Source organism: Thunnus albacares, chromosome 8 (assembly GCF_914725855.1).
Source record: "Thunnus albacares chromosome 8, fThuAlb1.1, whole genome shotgun sequence".
Lineage (NCBI taxonomy): Eukaryota > Metazoa > Chordata > Actinopteri > Scombriformes > Scombridae > Thunnus > Thunnus albacares.
The window spans coordinates 557,923-583,369 of NC_058113.1; the positions used below are offsets into that span (position 1 = coordinate 557,923).

A 25,447-nucleotide genomic window follows, 5' to 3' on the forward strand; every position below is an offset into this window, starting at 1 on the left:
CTCTAAATCCTGACTGAAAATCCTCAAATAAACTATTGTTATGTAGAAAGTCACATAACTGATTAGAGACTTCTTTCTCAAGGATCTTAGAGAGAAATGGAAGGTTAGATATAGGTCTATAATTGGCTAAAATGCTTGAATCAAGAGTAGGCTTCTTAAGAAGAGGTTTAATTACAGCTACTTTAAAGGACTGTGGTAAATACCCTGTTACTAAAGACAGATTGATCATATCTAGTAAAGAAGTGCTAACTAAGGGTAAGGCTTCCTTAAGCAACCTAGTTGGGATGGGGTCTAAGAGACAGGTTGATGGTTTAGCTGAGCAAATCATTGAAGTTAGTTCAGAAAAGTTGAGTGGAGAAAAACAGTCCGAATATATGTCAGGATTTACAGCTGTTTCTAAGGTGCCTGTGTTTGGGGAGAAAACGGTGCCTGTTGAGGGCAGGTGGTGGTTAATTTTGTCTCTAATAGTTAGAATTTTATCATTAAAGAAGCTCATAAAGTCATTACTACTGGGAGCTATAAGAATACATGGATCAATAGAGTTATGACTCTTCGTCAGCCTGGCCAAAGTGCTGAAAACCTAGGGCTGTTTTTATTCTCTTCTATTAATGCTTAGTAATAGGCGACTCTGGCATTACAGAGGGCCTTCCTTTATGTTTTAAGACTATCTTGCCAGACTAAGTGAGATTCTTCCACTTTGGTGGAACACCAAATCCTTTCGAATTTTCGCAATGTTTGCTTTAATTTGCAGGTTTGGGAGTTATACCATGGAGTTAACCTCTTATGTTTTATTATTTTCCTTTTTAAGGGGGCGATGGAGTTGAGTGTTATTCGAAATGAGCCTGCAGCACTATCAACAAGATTATCAATTTGGGAGGGACTAAAATTAACATAAGAGTCCTCTGTAGTATTAAGACAGAGGACATTGTAAAACAGACGTCTGTAAAACTGTTAACAGGACACCTCGAACTGCAAACAACGTCAGTTGTGACTCTTTCTATTATGAACTATTGATTCATGGAGGTTTTATATTTGTAAAACTTTCCTCAAGCGTAGAAAAGTGATTTAAAATCCGTTACGTCATCACAATGTAAAGTCTATGGGCCGACCGGGGGAAACACTACCGCGCACATTCAGTGGGCCGCACAACGCGGAAGCAAACCCGGAAGCTAGAAACATTTTTTGGCGTATGACAAGCAGGCAAGCAGTTCTTATTGGACTGAACGGGCGCCATTTTTGGTCCGGTATCCAGTTCTTATAATACATCCATGAGGAGGAGGCTCTTGTCTGAAGCCAGAAGAAGCCGGTGTTTGACGTTGCCTGACGTTGACTCTGACACGTCACGGAGGTCATACAGGAGGAAAGATGGCGAGCACCTATGATAGTTTCAACTTGTAAGTCTTGTGAAACAATATAGTAACATCACATCGCTTTGATTTGTGTTGCTACAGAATGAAATAGCGAGGAGTGTTTGTAAGGATTTCATATGAACAGTCTGAACGGTACATCAGCTAAACATGTCAACGCTGCATCGTGTTACTGTCCTGCAGCTAACGCTACGTTTGCTTCCACACAGTTTATGATAGCATGGCATGGTTCACATTACTTTATTTAACGGGATCCTGTTCTTCTGAGTGAAGCTAGGTTTCAGGAGACTTAATGAATGGAAGTCTGCACAACAACTCAGTTTCGATGCATTTGCAGTGCTAAACAGTGACCAGCTGCTTCAGCAGTGTCACATTAGCTGAAATAGCTAACGTTAATATGTATTTCCTGTCAGTTCTGTGTTACCTCCTTCCAGCTGTCTCTGGCTCATGATCACATTATTTTGTTTGATTGATGTGATTACAAAAACGGCTTTGGTTTCTGTCAACCTGCTTTTGAAACAGCTCTTGTCTTTGTCTGACCAGGCGCACCACACCAGAAAAATTTTACATAGAGGCTTGTGATGATGGCTCTGTGGATGTCCTGGCTATTGACAGGGTGTCAACTGAGATGACTCTCACAGGTAAGCACAGGTTAGGTGACTGAGCTCCAGTACATGTGTAGTAAGAACATGCTGATCAGATATAAAGACACTGCTCCATGCTCAAAGTAGTGTAACAGTGGTCAGCTCAGCTGCATGTAAAGAAACTGTAAAGGTACGTATGTTCCTCCAGACAACCTAAAATGTATAGATAAAGGTACAGTAACATGGCTGGATTGGCCTGTTTGGGGGCCTGGGGCAAAAATGAACTGTTGGGCCTCTATTATGCCTGTTCTTCCCCCCTTGGTGCAGTGTGTCTCATGCTGTGCTGTAGTTTGATTAAACACAAGCTCAGTGAGGAATATGCAACATGTCACAAAAGCACAACATCAGCAGTTTGGGGAATAACATGTTACAAAGTAACAACACTGATCAGCAGAAACAATGAAGGTCATCAAACTGGATTTTGATGTTAGGTTTGAGTTGCTCAGTTGTTCATCCAGCATTGCAGTTTTCCCACTCCAATCGCAGATGTACACAGGCAGATTATGAGACAATGGGCCACTGGGCACAGGCATGTTAGAGTCCTGACAGACTGAAAGACTGATGCAGTCACAATTTGAAGGTGAATCAGAACTCTCAGGTGCTGCCATTGGTTCAAAAACTGCAGCTGAACATCAGTATATAGTTCACGCAGGAAGTGAAGAGAGGCTGACTCTTGTCCAAAGTTTCCTGCCGTACTCGTCTGCTCAGATACTATACAGGACACTGTACAACATCAAAGAAGCGGAGCAGAGGAAGCGGTTAGCAGTAAGGTGTCAATCTGGCAGTAAATGTACAGTACAGGATACAATGTGTCAGTTAATAAATACTGCAGCTTCTCAAGACCAAGAAAAGTCATGTCTGTTTTTTCCCCAACTGCCGGAAAAGTGAAGGGGGTTAACCCTGAAGCTAGCAACAATGGATTAGCCTAACCTGACGACACTAAACAGAGAAATAGAGAATGGAGAAATGTGTTCCGCCCCACCCCCCTGGCACCGCATCCAGGCCAAAGCAGTCAACCTAGGGGAAACACTGCTTTTGCTCTTAAACTCTCGGACTGGGAGAGAGTTCTGCGTAATATTGTTTTATAGGTATAAAGCCTCCTCATGCATGCTGACACATGCTGGGATTGTCACAATTCTGATTAATTGTGTTTGTCCTTTAGTGAGTAAAAATGCCAGACATGTACTAGATCTAGTTATTCAGTTATGTGAGGACTTTGCTTGCTTTTCTCTGTTTCATCTGATTTTTAGCTCATATTAAAAAAGTTTTAAGGCATCACTTTAGTCTCTGACAACTCTTTATCAAAGTTTATCAGGAGTGCAAATAGACAATTAATTAATAAAATAATTTAGAGATTCATCAATAACAAAAATAGTGCCATTAGCTCCAGCTGTAGTTCAGATGTTTCTACAGCCGTTTGTCTTTAGAGCACACTGTCACTAACCAGTGTTATGTTCCCTCTATGGTCCTCAGTGAGGAGGGACATCCCTGCATCTGCTGAGACCAGGCCGATTTGTGGACTCATGGGGACCATACGTTTGGTGGCAGGTAGGTTCAGTATGTAATGCAGGAAGTTTATGTTTCAGCAAGACCTGGGAAGTATGGGAACCATCAGCTATTAGAGAACTGAGGGATTCTAGCTATGTATAGCTATACTAGTGCTCTGCTGTGCATTGTCATTTCCAATCACCTGTATATTAGGTGTGTACCTGGTTGTCATCACAAAGAAGAAGAAGGTGGGGGATCTGCTGGGCCACGCTGTGTGGAAGGCTCTGGACTTTGACATAATCTCCTATAAGAAGACAATACTACACCTGACAGACAACCAGGTAGACCTTCTGTCTTTTACTGCTATGGCTCCTGATTGTACTTGTGGCAGGGAAAGTCTCTACCTGATAATCTCCTGGCTTTCAGTGGGGCCTCAAAATGCAACGTTTGTCTGTCCATCATCCAAAAGCTCTGCTTCTGAACACCTTTTCTACAGGTGTTGTATTCACGTGTACCCAAAGCTAAAAACTCTGCTCCGCTATCTCACTCTTTATAGCCAAAACTCTTTAGTTTTGGCTATAAATTACATGGTTCCAAACCTATAAATTAAATTGCTACAAATGAAGACTACACAATGAAGAATGCTCAGCTGAGTTTTCACATGCTCAGACAGTCCAACTATATTAGACACCAGGAGCAGCTCTTCATCCATGAACTCAATAAGGCTGTTTTATTGAAGTTGGGTCACATTAAATGTTTCAAGGTGAAAATATAGTAGGGTTGAGCACTACAGTTGAAAGCAATATCAACAATATAATAAATGTTTGCCAGTACTGATATACGTATTTTACAGTATGGCAAATATATGCAAAATCACACATAAGATAATCAAATAAATGTCAAATGTGATTTACTGTTATGTATTATATCAGACAGAACTCGTCACACAAAACATTTTCTAAAATGATTATGCCATATGAGCATATCATCATGATTCAGTAGTGATTTAGCAGAAATGACTAACCTTCATTGTGTAATAATCCAGAATATAATGAGAATGTTTAATTTACAAATTCACAATACCTGTTTGTTGCAGTGTTTCTGCCTGATACACACTAGCCACATTTCCATCAATGTATTTTTATGCTGTATGGTCCCTGCATGTTTTGAAGGCAGACAGTACAAGCCTCAAACAACAGACCTGGGGCCTGTTTCAGAAAGTGGGTTTAGTGAAAACTCTGAGTTTGTTCACCCTGAGATGAGGGATGAGGGAACTGGGTTTTCAGTTCCAGAAAGAGAGCTAACTTAAACTTGGGGTCAGTTACTGCAGTAACTGACTCTGAAGCTAACCTGCTCGCTGGCAGGTTTTCTTCAACAAACCTTAAGTTTCTCTCTGTCTCCTCCCTCTTACAGAGCCCAAGGTGCTGTTTCATTTCCTCATTCATTCGATCCATATGAAAGTGCATTAATTAGCAGAGGTTTACTATCTGTCAGAATCTAAATCCTGGTTGGATATTAGTTTGTTACTCAGGACTATCTAAAGTTATCGCTGTTTCTTCTTTTTTTAACAGCATTTTTTTTTTCTCTTACATTCAAATGTTACACAGCCTGAATTCACACAACACAGGTTTCAGTTTGTTAGAGCAGCTCTTGCACTGAAATGTTTATCGCACATAATGTGTTATCTCAGTTTAAATTTAAACAATCAGTATGAAGTTTTAGACACATAGGATCAATGAATATCACACTGATGGAACATAATTCCTATAATATTGGAGATTATATGTTAATATGCTTAGTGAGCAGGATTTTGATGAAGCTGCAGAATGTAGTTTGAAAGTGAGATTGTTAAATAGGGAGCATAATCTTAACATGTTTTAACAGCATTTCAGTGACAATGTTTGAATTTACTACATTTGTTGAAGTAGCTGAAATAAAGTCACTGAATGCTGCTGAGCCGAGATACAAATGGATGTCTAAAAATTTAGAATATTCTGTATTTTAACCTCGACACCTTTTCAAGTGCAAATCACCAAACACATTATTACTGGATCAGACTGTGAGCTTACAGTCATGTCTCTATGTCTTTGATCTATATATGTTTTAAATCTTTGACTATATTTTCATCTTCAGTTCTGCCTCCTGTGTTTTGTCCGTCGGATTAAAGTTGAACAAATATATTGAAAATGTAATGTAGCTGCACCCTGATACACAGTCAGTCAGATTCCACTTTATCATCATTAAGGAAATGTAAGGTCGGTAAATGATGAATTAATGGACAACACTGAATAAAACCTTATTCTGTTAACTTATTGACACTTTTCCCGCTCTGACTCAGGCTCTTTTTTTAAAAAGGTAAATGTGCAGCGTCCGCACACACATGCATTAATATCTCTCGCCACTGGATTAAAATGGAGACTCTGCCTTTTATTTACCTGTTGCCATAGTGACTCGTAGTATCTGAGCTCCATTGATGATGGCTTTTTTCTTTGAACATACTCAGAGTTGATTGAACTGACTCTGATCAGCTGTTCTGAAACTGAAAACTCTGAGTTTCTCATCTTGGGTTCATCAACTCAGAGTTCAGGGTTAGACTCAGAGTTTGCTTAACTTGCTTTCTGAAACAGGCCCCAGCTCTTTCTTCAACTCCCCAGGAATTCTTGCCAATAACACAAAAGTGAGAGTTCCAAACTCCTCACTGACCAGACCATCTAAACAACATTCTGCAAACAGAAAGGATCAGATAAGGAACCCCTGGTCCCCATGGTCACTAAACCAGACCACTGACCCAAACCACCTTAGCCAATGGTGAGGATAAAAGACCCTCACCATTGGCTATCATAACTCACCTCCAAGAGCCAGTAACACAGAGATGAACTGGCACCAACTTTAATCCCACTGTGAAGAACACCAGACAGCTTGCAAGTCAACACCATCAACAACAGGGAGAACTTGCTGCGCAACATGTCCCAGTGACATACAGACACTTACCAGAACACAATTAATATTATATGTTGATATGTGTGTATATCATATATGTGTTATCATGTGCTTCAGTTAGACTTTTATTCCACTGCGTTTAAGCCAAGAAATTTACCACTAACATAATTCCATCATCCTTGATAACACTAACATCTTGTTTAGTACCATTCTGCTTGTTTCACTCCCAGAATACTAAAGCTACTGTCAAAAATGCAAAATTAGAAAATTAGGAATCATGCAATTGCTAAATTGTAAATACTTTGATTTAAAAGAATAACCGCATTCAGGAATTGTACCCGCCTGTCCGTGGACAGGAGGGGACTGATTCCCTGGGATGGGTCAGGATGCACCTTCGGGGCAGGCAGACCGAAACTTTAAAAACAGTCTCTTATCTGAGACTTCAGGCTGGTATTTCTTGCTGGTTTCTTCTTGCTTTTTGCCATGCTGGTGGAAAGCTTGCATTTTGCTAGTCTGAAGATGTGATTCAGAACAAAAGGAAGTGAAACCTCAGAAGCTAGAGTCATGAGTTAAGGATCAAGACTAGGAGAGCCTAAACCAGGAGCTCTCTTCCAATGGGAACTTTTAAATCTGGACTGGCCGGCTTACTCATCATTACAAGATCCAGAGTCCAGCTTCTCACCCCAGCACATCAAACTCCATTTTCCGCAAAAAGCCAGGAGCAAGCAAGTTATCTGCAAAACCTTAATCAACTTGCGTAAGCCCTAGTGCTCTCATAATTTGTAACTTCAACTGGCAACTCAGAACTTAGCTCTTGTACTGTTGATTTGACTCCATCTGATCAGGTCTCTCATATAAACTACACAATAGATAACTCTGCATCATTCATTTCATTCATTCACTAGCCATCCCTTTCACTTAGGTGTCTTGTTTGTAAAATGTTGTAGTGTTTAGTACTTGTTGCTGTAGTATTAGTAATAAATGTGTATGTAACTAAAGGGAACTTGTTGGTGTTTCCTTGTGTTTGCTCAGTCACTTAAACTTAAAAGACCTATACCCTCACAAAATCATAATTATGATTAATAGCAATCATAATTCTAACTGACCTCCCTTGTGTGGCCAACAAGGAGGACTATTTCCCAATTATGTCTACTTTTATATGAGTTATGTTGCTGGATGAATAATTTCATGTTAGAGTTCGGTACAATAATAACTCCCCTTAAAATCATAAAAACTCTTTGAGTGCACATATTCCTACACATTTTGAAGTACGCATTAGAAAAGATTGATAGAAATGGCAAAATTCAAAAAAACCTCAAAAAAATTCTCAAAGTTTTTACGCTCTCTTGTGGTGGTTTTTGCCTTTTTCAGAAAAGTGTTAATGCAATAAATGGTAGATGGAAACACCTTCATCAAGTAAGTTTTAATGTAGCGAACATTTTACTCACATGACTGATGTCTCCTCTGTATGAGCCTATGGTATGAGTGTGATTGTGTTTCCTTTTGATACTGTATATGTTGACAGTTTGAATTAAAGATTATAAAGATAGCCATATTTCCATCATGTTTTCTATTTTATCATTCACCGTTTGAGGTTTGACTGGCACTTGTGTATTTTGTTGCACCCTCTTCTGCAGTGGTATTATGGCACCTGACTGGAGAATTAGCGCACCAACTGCTGCTCATCTCTATGAACCAACTCCTGATATTCGCATAACAGTAGTGGATGGAAATGTGCATGAATTCACATTTTCTGAAAATACGGTTAAAATTTGCAATATATTTGCTTCTGGCTGACTGCCTGGTTATCACTGTGACTCAAATGCTCACAGACAATCAAAATTTGTATTGTTTGTAAACAGACTTCTTGACCTGGGGACAAAATAATCTCCACTCAGATGTTCACTTGCTAGCTTTTCGGGAACTTTCAACTGCATCTCACAGTCTTTATCAGGGAATAAAACTCGCTCAGGTGTCATCAAATGATCTAAATATGAAAGTCACATGATACAGGTGGCTGCATATGGGGGGGAGATGGTAACCTCTCTCTGTTCAAAGATGGTCTCTGTCATCAGATGTAAATGTTCTTCTTGACCTTTCTCTGATCATCCACCGACTCCTGGTGAAAAAGCAGAGAATCCGTGTGAACTACACAGCAGACTGCAGTCTCAGCTAACAATGTGAAGCAGGGTGACAGCTGTCTCATAAATGGGTCCAACGCAGGTCCAATACACTTTGAGTGGACCTGTGTCATATGTGCATCTGCTGTCTGTTTTCTTTATCTCTCATCTTTGTCTCTTGTTTCAGATGCAGGACAACAAGACTTTCCTGTCCATGATCAAAAATGTGCTTCATACAGATGGCTTCTACTTTGCAACAGACTATGACCTGACCCACACTCTGCAGCGCCTGGCCAACACCAGCCCAGAATTTCAGGAGATGAGCCTTCTAGAGAGGGTAAGGGGAGCACCTCATACATAACACATAAACAATTGAATAGTTACTTCAATTTTAATGTACATACAAGTAGAAACATCTCCTATCTCAACTAATAATTCCAAATGTACCATTGTATTTCTTATATCTAGAAACACTTTATTTTAAGTATTTTGTGACCTAGCCCATGTATTTGGCTATGCATTAACATGGTAACTGTCCGTGTTCTAGGCAGATCAGCGTTTTGTCTGGAACGGCCACCTGTTGAGGGAATTCATTGCACAGCCAGAGGTAAGACAAAACTTCTCTTCTCTTTCATAGCATTTGTTTTGACTTCTAACTATTGGATATGTGGAGCTGTCTTCGGGTTCAGCTGCCTTCTCCATAGGAAGGATACTTGACTTGAATTGGAGGAGCTGTGGCCATTTTTATGTTTTCCAAATACAGACAATCAGACAATCATGCTCACTTTCCGCAGTAATTGGCTGAGTTTGTGGAGGAGTGAAAGTGGGCAGGGTTTGATGGTTGGTTCTCTCTCAAGCTTCCTCTTGAGCAGGAATGTCTTTCGAGGAGAGACTTAATTGTGTGACATTTTCCTCATTTGAGCAGTTCACTGCTTCTATCTGTGACAGCACACTTTTGCATCTAGACGTGTTTGGACGACACATGGTATAAATTATTTGTTTCAAGCATCCCCAGTCCTTAATACAGTTAGATAGAATGATTACTGAACCTTTTAGCTTTGTCAGTTCCATGTCACACATGCACAAGTATGATACTATTGTCAAGTCAGGTCAGATTTTTTTATATAGCACTAATTCACAACAGAAGTTATCTCAGGGCACTTTTCACATAGAGCAGTTCTAGACTGTACTCTTAAATTGCACTTGGTGACAGTGGCAAGGAAACACTCCCCTTTAACATGAAGAAACCTCAAACAGAACCGCACTCAAGGTGGGCAGCCATCTGCCTTGCCCCGTTGAGTTGAAAGAGAAAGTGGGAGAGAGATACACAGACAACAATAATAACAAAAACAACAATAATAATAGAAATATGACTAATAATAATAGTAGTAGCAGTGGGCAAGCTGGACCAAGGGGACAGTAGGTAGTCTGCAGCCCCAGGCAGCAGGCGGTCCACAACCGAAGGTCACCTGTGAGACGAGAAAGCACAAAACTCTGTGCAAGATGTCAAGTTAGTAATATGCATCAATGGTACATGAATGTGTGCAGATGGAGAAGAAAAGGGAGAGAGAGGAGCTCAGTGGATCATTGGAAGTCCCTTGGCAGTGTAGGCCTATAGCAGCATAACTAGGGGCTGGTCTATGGCAGCTTGTGATGGCCCTAGCTAAGCTTTATGAAAAGTTTTAAGCCTACTCTTAAAGGTGTCTGCCTCCCAGACTGAAAGATGGTTCCACAGGAGAGGAGCCTGATATCCGGAGGCTCTGCCTCCCATTCTACTTTTGGAGACTCTTGGAACCACAAGTAAGCCTGCATTCTGGGAGCGCAGTGTTCTAGTGAGGTAATAGGGTACTATGAGTTTATTAAGATATGATGTTGCCTGACCATTGAGGTTTTGTAGGTGAGTATAATAATTTTAAATTCCATTCTGTTTTTTTGGATTATTTGGATTATTGCGATGATTATTAAGTATACAATATATTTAAGTGCCTAGGCAAAAAAACTCCTTTCAGCTGATGGTGCCACTACTTAAGGCCCTTCTCAGACTTTCCCAAGGGTGGTATCTGCAGTAATTGGTGGAGGGGGCTAGCTGTCACTCTTGAAGATAAGCTTGTCCACCAATATGGGATTCCCCCTATCTCACAGTAGTACACTTAAAAGAATTCTGTGAACAAGAGCTTTAGGTTGCTTGTATAACCCTGGTGCTGTAGGGCGGGGCAATATGACCAAAATCTCATATCCCGATATAGGTTATTTCATATCCAGATAATGATATCTATACCGATATAGCACATTTTAATTCACTGAATAAATAGTTGGTCCATCCCCTCTGGGTCCCCTTGCTGGCATAAAGCCGCTTCCGTGTGTTTTACATAGCATGCAAGTGTTCGGGATTCAGAGGTGTGATGGAGATCGGACTGATCAGAGCTGTAAACTCTGCCATGAGGGAGGACAAAGACGTTACTAGGAGGAGGGGAGGACATTTCTCTTCGTTTGATAACATTAAAAGTTAAGTTAGACTTTTTTTGTTGGCTTCCCGACTCATTATAAAAAAGACGAGAGAAAAAGAGTGAGAGAGCAGCTGTGGTCAAGTGAGCTAGGGAGTGCTGGTAGTGAGAAAGCCGGTGAATCAGATCAATAAAATGTTATTTTTCAGATTTTTTTCACAGTGGTTACGCTCTAAAGCAAAAACACGCCCACACCCCAACACACCTCCGCTCAACACTGCGGCTGTAGCAGAGACTCTCATACACTAAGCTGAAATTAAAAGAGCGTACATAAATTTGGTAAATAACACAAATAAAGACAGTCTCTAGAGACAGACAGCGGCAGAGAGTTGACAACAACTTAACTCGTTATGTTACTGTAAGTGCAATAAAAGCTGCGTGAGTAACAAGCCAAGAAGAGTAATTTATTAATGTAATCTGTGCAAAAGATGGACAGACTGCAAATGACAAAAAAATTACTGTAAAGAGTGGGATTTGCGTCACAACGATATAAACGATAGAGCAATAAATTAAACGATAGATTTTTGATAGACGATTTTTCTCTCGTCACATAATATATATCGTCATATCGCACAGCCCTATGGTGCTGTGAGTATCATGATTTAGATGTCTCATCAGAACAGCCTTTTTTCAGGGATGTAACCGTAGACTGTAAAAAAAAATATGGACATAGTCACCGTAATGTCACCCATGGGTTTGTGAACTGCTGTTTTGAAGCCTTGAGTTTAGCGATTTGACTATTGCCAAATTGGATTGGACCATCTCCATGTTTGATATTCCTGAAGTGACCATATTTGGACGAGAGGGTGGAGTTGACCATAGTGCTAGCTGCTAGATTGGTTAGCACAGTGCATTTACAATCTATGCTTAACAGTGATAATGCTAATGTTAATTTCCAGCAAAATGGAGTGGACAAATGCCAGCAAAAAACAGGTTAAAACCATTAAAACAAAATGTCCTAACCGGAAAAACTGAACATCTGACTCCTTAGAGGGTCATTTATCACAACCAAATGCTGAACAATACTTTTTTAGGCGACCAAAATGTTACAATTAACTTTCGTAAACTGAAAACACACTGTGAAATATCAATAGCTACGCCTATACTTTGTAAGTCTGGGGTTATGCCACAGTTATGTTACATAATCAACGTTGTTGCTGTGGTAGCAACTTGTCAATCACAACGTAGCCACGCCCTAAAGCATATGCTACTTTATTGTCTGTTTCACTCTAAATTGGGCCATAATTTACAAAATGAACATCATGATGCATTGAAGAATACTTGATACTAGTGATTGAGACCATAAACTCATCAGGAAAGTGTTTCATGAGGTAATAAATCAAGTGAGAAGTAGGGTCATTTTCTCATAGACTTCCATACAATCTTACTTCTTTTTGTAGCTAGTGGAGTCCCCCTGCTGGCCTTTACAAAGAATGCAGGTTTAAGGCACTTCCACATTGGCTTCACCTTTCAGACTGGGTGTTACCCGCTTGAGTGTAACTCATAGATATATACACATATAGGCCATATTACCTTACTATTACATTGCATTAAACAGAGGTATTTTGGTGTGAAAACATCATTTATGATAGACAAAGTATTCTGTATTACACAAAAGGTGTAGCAGTGGATAAACCTCTTCCCACAATATACTTGCATGCATTCAGAGGGGCTACTGCCCAGGACCAATATGGTGGCATGTACAATACCAGTCAAACTCTTGAATGAGAAAGTGTGTCCAAACTTTTGACAGGCTATCTGACTGTGAGACATCCCATTTTCCTAGGTAACCTAAAGTTTTCTTTCAGAAGAATTGTACACAGAATGCTAAACCTGCATCAGTAAAGCATTTCATAATCTAACACTGCTTTCATCTTACAGTTACACAAGTTTGTGTATCCTGTTGTCCATGGCTGTATCCTTTCCTATTGTTGTCTGACTGCCACTGTTTATTCCTCCTCTCAGAAAGTGTTTAGTGTAAGACCTTTAATGTTGGGCCCATCTCAACATGTTATCTGTCTGAAGCATTAAATAATTGAATAAGGTGTGTCTGGTTTATTGAAACCTTTATGGCTTTATATTTAGATTTATGACTTTTAAAATTGTCCCATGTGCTTTATATTATTAAATGTGTTGACAGAGGAATGTTGTCTTGTGCTTTACCAGGATGACTGTTAATTCCCTAGATGAGGAAAAACAAGTCTACAGCACAGTGTACAAAGGAACTATAGTATTATAAAGATTTTATGACACTGATCCAACAGAACAAAGACTTTGAATCAGCTGGCCTCAGGTATGTTTGGCAGCAGTTAAAGCATATCAGTAAATGTATAGTAGAATAATATTTTGTTTATCTTTAAAGCACATTACAGTGCATAGGACTTTTTGTATATATTCTTATTTGTTACTGTGTGTAGTGCTGACTCTCAACTTCCATGCCAGTTCTGGTTTCTTAACACATTTGTTGACTAGTCATTATCATGAAGTCAAGCTGCATCAATGGAAAGGTGTTTGATTGGAGTATTATCTCCAGGAGGAGCTGTTTCAGAGCTGGTGTCCGCTACCATGTCCGAGGTAACACTGCTGTCCACTCAGCTGACCCCTCATGTCCACTGGTTGCGACTGCATCACATTCCGATTGCTCACGTGTCCATCACAGCTCACACGTCCACTGGACATATTTCTGAAGTGTCTTCAGTCTGTTTTTCAACAGACACATTTCCAATATTGTTCAGTGATGATTTGCCAATATTTTTTGTGTTCTACAAACAAATTGAGAACACATTTGCAGCTCATTTATGACAGAAAAACTAGTTATGTTATACGTATAGAAAGAGAAAATCAGTGACAAATGAAATGCATAGATACATATTAGTTTCATGGCAGTTGACAGTAAATGTAGGCATTTATATGCATTCATGTGTGAATTTCATGACGTGCAAAAATTGACTCAATGTGTAAAGATAGTCTAGTAGAGAGAAGAGCATTACATGATCTGCGATTAGGATGTTCCACCGATGTATTCAATGGCACTGGCACACTGGCTGGAATGACAGCAGATTGTCTCCAGCAGCTGCTGTGAAGTTTTTCAACACAAGACCAGAACGATATGCAGCCACATCCAGTGGACATTAAGTCAATGAAAAGCTGTCACTGGGACTTTCAAGCCATCACATTTCTAACTTTTCAAACAGTTATTTGTCTTTTTGTCTAAAGGCATTGATTCAGAAGGGCATGCTGCTAACTATGTGGAAACAGAACAGATAGTGCAGTACAACAGTGCCAAGGCTTCATTTGTTCAGGTGAGCAAAAGCAATAATGCTGCAGGACAGATTTTGTGTGATGTTCTTACTGGCCATAAGGAAGAAATGAATCATCATTCAATTCAGTGGAGGAACAGTAAGTCCAAAATTCTCAATCTTAACACCACACACTGTAAATACTATACAGCATTAACCCTCAAAATAAAATTCTTCTTAAATTAATTTTACATTATGTATACCTACCACTTTCATGCACAGTTTCCTCACAGTCCACATTCCTGTTGTGGCCCAGTGATGAGATCTACATTAGAATGTAGACTCCAACATGGACTTGGCTATATGACTGTGACAGTTGTAATGGAGTACAAAAAATGAGTGTATGAAAGCTGGATTAAGTTATTTTTATGCATTATACTGCTTTTCTTCACAGACAAGAGGCTCCATCCCCTTCTACTGGTCCCAAAGGCCCAATCTCAAGTACAAGCCAAAGCCACAGATCAGCAAAACAGTCAACCATGTAAGCTGTCTTTACACTTACATTAGACACGTTTATTTATCTTCATTTTCTCATGCAGTTTTCCTATTTTCTCTGTTTATCTCTTTAGTTGGATGGATTCCAGAGACACTTTGACTCACAGATTATTCTCTATGGAAGACAAGTCATTTTGAACCTGGTAAGATGGAAAAACTTTATTATTTATCACATCTATTGATTCTATCTTTATTACTTTCACTTTATGAAAGCAGTGTGCCAATATGACAATGTAGGATACTCATTTATAATTGTTTGCAGTATTTTTAGATAAGTACACTGACAGCCAAATTTACTTAGAAAATGAAATTGTGCAAATGTGCCATACAAATGTGCCCTGGGATTCCCTCATTTGAGTGAATGAGAGCTCATAGATGCGATTCAGAAGTGGGATTTCTATTAGATCATAAGATCAGAAAATAAATGATATGTGGTCTTCATTGCAAAATATAGACTTTGGTTGTGGTTCAACTCCACCAGCGATAAACCGGGGCTATTACCCAAAAAATATGATGATATAATCTTTAGCATATAAATATTAATTAGGGAGCATTAAGCGTGTTCATGGAAAATGAAAAGGAGAAGACAAAAGGGTCGGAGCAGCCTATATTAACTGTAATACACATTTCTTTTCCCCACCACAACCTTGTGTCTCTTGTACATCCCATTTGCACTCTGTTTACCCCTGCTTTTTAGAGGCAGGGAATTTTCTGGCCCTGAGTTCTTTTCATCCTTTTTTCACAGATCAACCAAAATGGCTCAGAAAAGCCACTGGAGCTAGCATTTGACAAGATGGTGACCAGCTTGGGAAATGGCATGATCAAGTAAGATTACTACCATCACCACCATCTTTTACCCCTCACATATGGCATTTCTCTTTCAGTTCCTAAAGGCTTGCTTTTCTGTAGGTACATAGCGTTTGACTTCCATAAGGAATGCAGTCGGATGAGGTGGCACCGGCTGCAGATCTTATTGGACATGGTTGCTGAAATGCAGGATGAGTTTGGGTCAGTGTGTTTTCTGCGTTGTGTGTGTGCCAATATGTCTCTTCATACCCAACATCAGAAGTAATGTTGTGTATGTGGATGCAGGTATTTCCTGGTGGATGCAGATGGGAAGGTGCTGTCAAACCAGGAGGGGACATTTCGCAGTAACTGCATGGACTGTCTGGACCGTACCAATGTCATCCAGAGCTTGCTGGCCCGATGCTCGCTGCAGTCACAGCTACGGGTAGGATGCAAGCGGGTAGCTCCCGGTCTTAAAAGTGAAGCCAATGCGGAAGTGCCTTAAACTGGCATTCTTTCTAATGACCAGCAGGGGGCTACAAAAAGAAGTGAGATCGTATCGAAGTCTATGAGAAAATGACCCTACTTCTCACTTGATTTATTATTTCAGTAAACACTTTCCTAATGAGTTCATGGTCTCAAGCACTAGTATTAAGTCTTCTTCAATACATCATGATGTTCATTTTATAAATTATGGTCCCATTTAGAATAAAATAGATGTTGTGATTGACAAGTCGCTACCACTGCGACAACATTGATTATGTAATGTAACCATGGTGTAACCTCAGATTCACAGAGTATAGGTGTAGCTGCTGCTATTTCAGTGTGTTTTCAGTGAAGAAAATGACAGTAAACTAAATCTTGAATGACCATTTCCCCAAATAAACCGTAACACACACAACAATGGCAGCAGCACCAGAATAATATCAGTTGGCATGGTTGCTGTTATTAGATTTTAAGAACTTACCCTTTGATGATCGCATTAACGAAAGTTACTTGAAAACAAAATCCTGGAATTGAAAAAAGCCTTGGTTTTCTGCACCAAATTAGCTCTGGTCTAGGTCTTCCTTTGCAGATTAACTCCAACTTTTCATTAAAAGTTAATCTTGAAAAAGTGTCCACTCCATTTCAGTACGCCAGTGCACCCTTTCATCTAATGGCGAAGGCTGGGAATACTGTTTAAATGGAGTGTAATCTCTCAGCCAGTGGCAGCAACTACATAATTGTCAGCTGACAAAACAAACAGCAATGTCGACCTACAGGGCAAGGCTAAGTTAGCTTTCCTAACTGACATAATTGCCAGCATGGACAGTAATGCTCACAATATGATTTTATGTAAGCCTGAATGACATTCATCAGTTCTCTGTCTCATCAATCTCCCTTGACTTGTGTTTGTATGGGCCATGTAGTCATGGTGATGTAAACACTGCTCTCGCCCCTGAAATTTGGCAGTGGGTCTGGTGTATCTGCTGGCTACGATAACTCTCCAATGGTGTACAGACTCTGCCTACCCAGCGCACCACAGGTGCACCAGCGTGGTAATGGTGCAGACCGAGTCACAGCACACAGAGGGCTGAATTTGTCCTAAAGTAGTGACAACAAGCCCGTTTAGAGGGAAGTTATGGTTATGATTGGTCAACTTTACTATCATTTGAATTAGTGGGCCCTCTGTATGTATGTACATTATAACTGGACCACCAATCACAGAGCTGAAAGCAGTATTTTCTCCCCAGCAACTGTGGAGATGCAAAATCCTGATAATCCTGACAAAAGGGGCTTCTTTCATGAATCAGTCACATTCCAACACAAACTTAATAGGCAGGTTTGAATAGTTTATTTCCTCAGAAATGTTTTGTGAGTCCTGTCACCAGATTGTAAATGCACAGTGTTAACTGAGCCACTTCTGGCTCCAAAAAGCAAACATGGCGATGGTCAAATCCAAGATGGTGATGGTCAAATCTCCAAACTCGTGCCTTCAAAACAGCAGTTCATGAACAAATCACACAGGAGGTGGACACAATAATAAAAAAAAAAAAAATGAACAATGGTCGTTGAACTGTTGGTAATTTGTTCTCCATAGAGAACAGTGGCTGTGCTCAGCTTGAGTTACAATTCCAGTGGTGATATGTTTTCACCATGAGGAAGAAGTATAAAACACAGAAATGTCTCTAACCACTCCTGCAGCCTTGTCCACTTTACCACACTTTGTAACTGAATGAAGGAAAACAGTATTTGTGTTAAAAAGATACTCAGCAGCAGACTGGTAAGTATGACATGACTCTGATGTTCTACTAATAAAATTAGTGCTGTGGAAATGTACATCATACTGAGTTCATTTATAACAGGTAAACAGCTAATGGATTGGATCAGAAAACATGGAGGCTTCTTACTAAATTATGATGAGATGAACTCTTAAGTCAGGTGAAAATTGGAATAAAGGCATGTTTCAAATATAAACCTGTTTTAAATAAAGTCCTGGTTCTCTGTGAGGGTCACTATTTATTATGAGTGTAACGGTTCTGAAACTGAGACCGAAAAGGTGACACAAATGTCCACGATCCTGAGACAAGAGACAGGGTTTCGTCATAGGAGTCGCAGTCTCCCCCGGTGGTCAAACTCTCATTACGTTACTAATGTAACAAAGCTCACACAACCCCTGCGAAATAACTTGTTTCACTATTAGAATTTGATCCATTCGGTCCAATAAAATTTGGAAAGTCTATAAGAGCCGCATAATTAAATTATTTTATCCCCATTCAAGTTAGCATAGGGCTAACCGGAAGTTAGCTGTCTCTTTTGGTGGCAATCTTTGGTGAAGATTGCCATAATTACTGGTAACACAGTAACAAAAAATTAACAGAGAAAACGGAAGCAGATCAGAAAACAAGGAGGCTTTGTACTAAATTCCGAGCAAATATACTAATCAAAAAGAGGGAATTAGAAATATAGGCCTCTCTTTAATATAAGCCTGCTTCCAATAAAGGCCTGAGACGGTATTGGAGGAAATACGGTAATTTAGTTTTACTAATCTGCCTTCATAGTGTTTTTTCTCATTACCCCCCCCCCCCCCCCCCCCCCCCCCCCCCACCTCAAAAAAACACAGGTGTGAACCAAACCGTGGCTCAAAAATCTTGGTTTGTACTGAACCGTGGATTTGGAAAATTGTTATACCTATACTATTATGAATTTACAGTATGTGAAAAATGTACCAAACGACTCTCACCAGAAAATATTTCTCAGCTTTTGACAAAGGAGTCGAATAGTTCATTTTGGACTTACCTCTCAACTCAAATGTGTGTGTGCCTGCAGAAAATGGGAGTCCTCCACATGAGCCAGCAGATTGAAGAGCAGGCAGACTTTGAGAAGATGTACAAAAACGGTGGGCTCTCCCTCACACAACAATAACCTCAGTAGTTTCTTTGAAAGGACTCCTGGCACAGCCACATTTCAGGTCATGGATGCTAATATGATCTGTTTCCTCTTGTTCTAATTCTTTTATATTCTGTCCCTCTCCTTGTTTCATTCACATGCAGCTTGGGCAGATAATGCAGATGCCTGTGCCAAGCAGTATGCTGGTACTGGTGCCTTGAAGACTGACTTCACCAGGTCAGTTTTTACACAGCAAACAGCTATCCTACAGTTAAACATACACTATCTACCTGCTAATGACAGAAGAGTTGGAGATGTTGTCCAGACGCTGATATAGCTTAACAAATAATGTCCAGATTCCTATAAGATGTGCTGTGGATATCATGGTTCATACGAAATGAATCCTGAGATTTTTGGTGATCCAGCTGGAAAAACATATAAACAAGAAATACCAAAATCAAATGGGGGTTTGTTCCGTCCAAGTTCATTTGCAACTTTTCTGCTTGAAATTGACACTGCCATCTTTCGAGCCATTTTCCAATTTGATTGTGCCCTGACCAGTCACTATTGGCATAATGTATCGAGCCTCTTAGACCCAGTTTTTGCTTCAACCAGAGCAAGCTGTAGTGTGAAGTTAGTGTAAAATAAGCAGGTTTACAGGGAATAATAGTCAATATTGAGGATATATGTCAAGATTATGATTGTACAGTGTTACGCTGACATTTTGGCCTGAGTGTAGTGTAAATTGAAAACTCATGAAGTGTCCAGAATGGAGTGGGTTATTTATTCTCTGAAGAGCATGTTCTGATGTAATCCATTAGATTTTGATTATTTTGTATGGTGTATAAGAGGAAAGCTCAGGGATCACAAAATTCATTTGATTCATCATGTGGGGACATTAGTGATTTATTTATTTATTTATTTATTTTTGTGGTTCAACTACATGTTGATCTTTCAGGACAGGGAAGAGGACTCAGTGGGGGCTGCTGATGGACGGCTGGAACTCTGTGATCCGATATTACAAAAACAACTTCTCTGATGGTTTTAGACAGGTGGGTCCAAACCTTCAAAGTACCTGTGTGGATTAGTGATCAGTGCTTTATAGTTATATTAATACAATGAATATATAAAGTATTAGGGGCATGTTAGCCAGTGCAAGGTTAAATAAACCTTGGATTGAAAGGACAGGGCTGCTGTTGGGGTGACTTCACCATCCCAACATGGTCCACATGGTAACCAAACTAGTCCACCATATTAAGTTGCCATTTTGAGGCTCTACAGGGCACTATGATAAAATCAGGGAGTGTATCTTTGAAGTCAGTACTCAGATTTTCTGTTGTAATTGTTTGTTGTTTTCTGCAACAACCTCTATAGAGCTACTTCATGGTTCAACTTTGACCAACCAACAGTTTTTCAATGCACTGCAGGACTTCACTGAACATTTCAGGGGGGTTTACGTTCCAAAAGTACAGGAACTTTGGGGACGTGGTTTGTAGGGCTGGCCACCGCTGATTGGTTAAACACAGAAACTGTGGCTGCTTCAACTTGTGTACCACTTCATTCATAAAACAAGGAGGTGCTCTAGTCAAGGGGAGGACTTTTCTCATTGTTTAATGTTAAAAGTAAAGTTAGGTTTTGTTGTTAACTTCCAGACTTCAAAAAGAGTGAGAGAGCAAGGGAGAGTGCGAGCGATTCATGGCGGTTACATTCTAAAGATCAGACAGATGCAGCTGATTCAGAACGCTGCTGCTCAAGTCCACTATGACCAAGAAACTGGATCATTTCACTCCAGTTCTCAGATCTTTACACTGGCTTCCTGTCTGTCAAAGAATTGATTTTAGAATACTGTTGGTTTATAAAGCACTGAGTGGTTTAGGGCCAAAATACATTTCTCATCTTCTGCCGCTTTATGAACCTTCCAGACCTCTCAGGTGGTCTGGGACAGATCGTCTTTCTGTCCCCAGAGTCAAAGCTAAACATGGAGAAGCAGCATTCAGGTTTTATACAAAACGTTTCTGGAATAAATTCCCAGATCCCAGATCAGCTGCAACTTTCAGTTCTTTTAAATCAAAGCTGTAGACTTTTCTGTTTGCCGCTGCCTTTTATTAAATCAAATAATTAGTAATTTCTTACACTGCACTGTAACTTTTATTCTCATATTTTATACTAGTCTTATTCTATTTTAGCTTGTTTTTGTTTTCTATTCTCTTAGCTCTTTAATGACTGTTTTTAATTGTACTTAAATGTCCTTTTATGGTATTTATTTTGCACTTTATCTCAATGCTTTAATGTTTTATGTTAAGTATTTTGAATTGCCCTGTTGCTGAAATGTGCTATACAAATGAACTTGCCTTGCCTTAAGAAGAAATAAATAACTGTCAAACACTCAGCAGATGATTTACTGTGGAGACAGACGCTCTTAAGTTTCAGTTTTATTTTCCTCCTCTGCATTTCTCTTTCTCATTCATACATCCAACTCAAACATCAGTCATCAGAACTGATTTGAGTATCAGAAGTATTTAATATCATCAATGCAGAAAGTAAATGTTGGAAGAGTTTGAACCACATGGTTGGTTTAAATGCAGGACTCCATCGATCTGTTCCTGGGGAACTATGCTGTGGATGAAGCTGATTGGACCACTCCACTGCATGACCTAAAAGACTGGAAGTTTCTGACGGTAAGAAGGGCTCAAGAAGATAGATTAGTATGTTTTTCTTTGTCCCATGTCTTTAATGTGATCAGTTGTCTTTTCTTTTTCTAGTTGCCTATCATCATGGTGGTAGCGTTCTCCATGTGTATCATCTGCCTGCTAATGGCTGGTAAGTTAAACTGGAAATGAATAAACTCTAATAAACAGGCATTTTTACAGATAACAACATAACAGCATCAGGGGTTAATTATCCTAAAGGTTAATTCATATCAGACTCAAAAAATGTATGAACTCATTACTATTTTTGGAAAGTTCCCTCAATACTCATTATGACTTTCTGTTCCACATCAGGTGACACATGGACGGAGACTCTGGCATATGTCCTGTTCTGGGGAATAGCGAGTGTGGTGACGAGTGGCCTCATCCTCTTTAATGGACGGGACTTCGTAGATGCTCCCAAGCTGGTCCAGAAGGAGAAGCTGGACTGAATGTGTGTGTGTGGAAAGCAGCTAGGCCCTGGTGAGCTCACCACCTCATCATCTCCCTCTTCATCACTTTACCCCCACCATCAGTATCAACAGGCCTGGAGCCTTTACTAGCAGAGAGGGTGGAGTGGTGGAGGGTGGGTAGCAGGGTTGGCCTTGTGTACAAGAAAGGTGGAAAGACAGAGACTGGAAGTGCACAGGCCTGCTGCTGTCCACACTGCAGCGACACTCATGTGGACAGGACTGTCTGTCCATAGGTTTTTCTGTACACTGAACCTCTGGAGTTTGCTCTAACTGGATGTCATCGTTCTTGATTTCAGAGGAATTCTGTGGGACCTATGTAAGATTTCACATGTCCCACTGCATTCCCTGAATGGGATGCATTGGGATCAGATTCAGAACAGCTGCTGTGATGTCACAGGACAGCTGTAAATGAATTACAGTATGTACTGTTAATTTGCCTTTTTTCTTTTTCTTCTGGTTTGCCGTTGCCAAGATTTGGTTATCTATGTACAGTAGCTCTGTCCTAAGTCAGACGCTACCTATCTGCTTCTGACGACCAGGAATGGGTCGATAAGGCTCAGAGAAGTACTGCCGTATTTAGCCAGAATTAAAATAACAACAGTGTATCATTGGAAATCCTCAGTATCCTGGAATGTATAACTGGAAAACTGCATTTGAGCAGTCTTTATCACTTCATTTTGTCATATATAGGAAATATATTAGGTGACCAAGTTGTATTAATAACATGTAATGTGAAGGCATTTGCGATGAGGTGGTCATCAGTCACTGGTAGACCCATCATATGAAGTGGATCAATGAAAAAGCCATTGCAGAATGTAAATCATACTGTGAAGGCAGGTATAAACTCCACTGTTTGTTCCTATTAGTAGCCTTTTCAGCAATACATGTACAGCTTTTAGAATATTTGGATTAGGGATGCAAATTTTAAGCAATTTCTTTAAATGATAGTCAGCCACATTTACAATAAATAGTCAATTAATCGTTCACAATTTACAAAATACAGTGGATGTTCTTCTGTGATAAAATGTTTGTTTTTTTATCTACTGACATGACCTATATTCAATGCAAAATCAGAGTACATTGGAAATTTAAGATTTGATTAAGCAAACAGTTATTTATAAATTACCTAATACAAAATAGTGATTTTGTTTAAAATTGCTGCCACTCCTGTCTCACGCTATTCAATGATTTGCCAGACAAAATGTACAACAGCAAAGTATTAAACACAGCAAACAGTGGCACAACTTCCAGCTTCCAGCAACATAAATGTGTGTTGGACATATCTAACAATTCAAGCAAATGTTTTATATAACAAATGTTATTTACTGTTGAAAGCAGAAGTTTTGTAGCCCTCAACTGTAATAGGCACCCTTATGGGCAGTCCACTCACACACCTGTACCTCAGCTCATTAAACAGTAAGAGGCACAACTCGATACTTTAGTAAATCTACAGTACATTTTCTGATAGTTACTCCACACGTCCCTCGTCTATTCACCAATAACCTGGAAACATGTCATGCCAGTCAATCATCATGTGTTAAAGTGTATCATTACAACTCATAGGCTACTGTAAATCTAGGTATCATGGAACTCACCAATTGGAGTTTACACCTATTTATTTTCCACAAAAAGTAAATTTGTGTGCAGAAAAATAATTTGTCTTCTCTGTTTACTTAATTTGTGAATGACTTGTGGGCATGAATAAGCAGAACATATCGTTAAACAATATTGTTAACAAAGTTTTAACATTAATGTATTTCCTACATAATAATGTTGGTTATCACATTGTCCTTGTCCTGTCAACCCTCTTGAATACAGATGTGATGCTACACTGGACGTTGTTACTGGTCAGTAACAGAAAATCTGATCTAAATGACTGATTGATTTAATGGGTTTTTGTTTTGTGGATATACCTCAGATTTTTGCCTGTTAAATGATGTTATTCTGGTGGTAAGAATGTTCAACTTTTTGAGTTGATGAGGAGCACATCATTAACTTTTGTCTCTTAAAAAGTAGATTTATGTATCTTTATTAATATGATCCCGAAGAATGATCTCCGGATGGTGATACCTGCAGTGTACAATCTGATTTGCAGTTCAGTGTGTGGAGGTACCCATTCATCGCTGTACCACCACTGCAACACAGATGGTTGGTAATGTGTATTTGTTATTTTTCCATAGTATTTATGCATAAATTCTTTCATTCACTTTGTGATCGAGAGCAACAAGACAGCAACACCTGTATGGAGAAGCATAAAACTGCCCTAAGTCGTAGCTCATGAGGTGCAGGTCCAGGCCACAAGGCTTCAGTCCTCTGAAGGTTACTATAGGAGGCAACACCTGGATTGGGGCATTTGGACTATAATATTCCCCCTTACTCTTGAGTGGGAACTCTGCAGTGTTGTCCTCTGTCATTCTGGTCTTGTAGGGTTCAGTAGCCATTTGGTTGTGACAGCATGCAGTGGTCCATGTAGTTTCTGAGCCAAGCTTCATTTTCTATCTCCATCAGTTGTTTAAGAGGTGTTTAGATTGTTACATGGAGTCTGGCTTTGTAAGGAGTGGCTGAAACCAAACAGTTTTTTGGTATTTACTGTATGGTTGTTATATCTATGTATTGTGGATTATGGTATAATGCTAAAAACAGTACATTTAGCATGTTGGAGACTCTGTATTCTGCTGTAGAGAAATATGAATCAGGTTTTCAACAATGTCAGTGCCATATAACTATAGTAATTGAGTAAATTATATATTCATATTCTTATGAGTTACGTAAAGGAAATTTCCTCAGCACTTTTGATTGGTCTATTTCTGGAAAAATAGTAATATCAGATTTTGGGAGCAAAGACATTCAGCTTGTTTTAGCTTTTAATGTGAATGTGTTTATGAGTATGTCTGACATGTTGATTAAAAGTTTTTTGGTAATTTCCCCATATTATCTGAGTGTAACTACTCTGAAATAATATATTAGGTGAGGATCCTAATTTTCACTGTGCATCTTTGAGAAGTAGTTCTCTATATTAACAGTACACTTCATATATGACTATACTACATATGTGATCTATTCCAGTAAAAGCTACTATACACATTTAAAAGGTTTAAAATGTCAAATCAGTTAAGTGTCAAGAATGAAGATTATGGTTTCAGGCCCTCTGGGTAAATCTTAGAAATCTTCATTCTACAGGATCATTTGGTGTTTGTCTTAAATATCGAATATGAAGGATCAGTCTGGTGTCATTCTATATTTTGTTTTTGTCAACAAATCATGAAAAAACCCTA

At 39.4% G+C, this 25,447-nt stretch overlaps 1 protein-coding gene across 1 annotated transcript; it reads left to right on the forward strand.

The window, feature by feature from the left end:
• The first annotated feature begins 1,161 nt into the window (after positions 1-1,161).
• Positions 1,162-25,106, forward strand: LOC122987184 (phosphatidylinositol-3-phosphatase SAC1-B). The gene is made up of 20 exons (XM_044358923.1): positions 1,162-1,394; positions 1,911-2,008; positions 3,485-3,559; positions 3,713-3,840; positions 8,747-8,896; positions 9,107-9,166; positions 12,945-12,978; positions 13,536-13,637; positions 14,280-14,365; positions 14,757-14,843; positions 14,932-15,000; positions 15,603-15,682; positions 15,767-15,865; positions 15,950-16,088; positions 18,953-19,022; positions 19,177-19,249; positions 19,971-20,064; positions 21,598-21,690; positions 21,775-21,832; positions 22,015-25,106. The coding sequence occupies exons 1-20, from the start codon at positions 1,366-1,368 to the stop codon at positions 22,149-22,151; spliced, it is 1,761 nt and encodes a 586-aa protein (XP_044214858.1). The 5' UTR covers positions 1,162-1,365; the 3' UTR covers positions 22,152-25,106.
• The last annotated feature ends 341 nt before the right edge of the window (positions 25,107-25,447 follow it).

What these genes read in the sequence shown, in the direction of transcription:
- LOC122987184 (XM_044358923.1), top strand. Translation starts at nt 1,366, where the DNA reads ATGGCGAGCACCTATGATAGTTTCAACTT. An exon ending in GTATCCTGTTGTCCATGGCT is followed by an intron (nt 12,979 to 13,535) that starts GTATCCTTTCCT and finishes TTTGTTGACTAG; the next exon opens with TCATTATCATGAAGTCAAGC. An exon ending in GACAAGTCATTTTGAACCTG is followed by an intron (nt 15,001 to 15,602) that starts GTAAGATGGAAA and finishes CTTTTTTCACAG; the next exon opens with ATCAACCAAAATGGCTCAGA.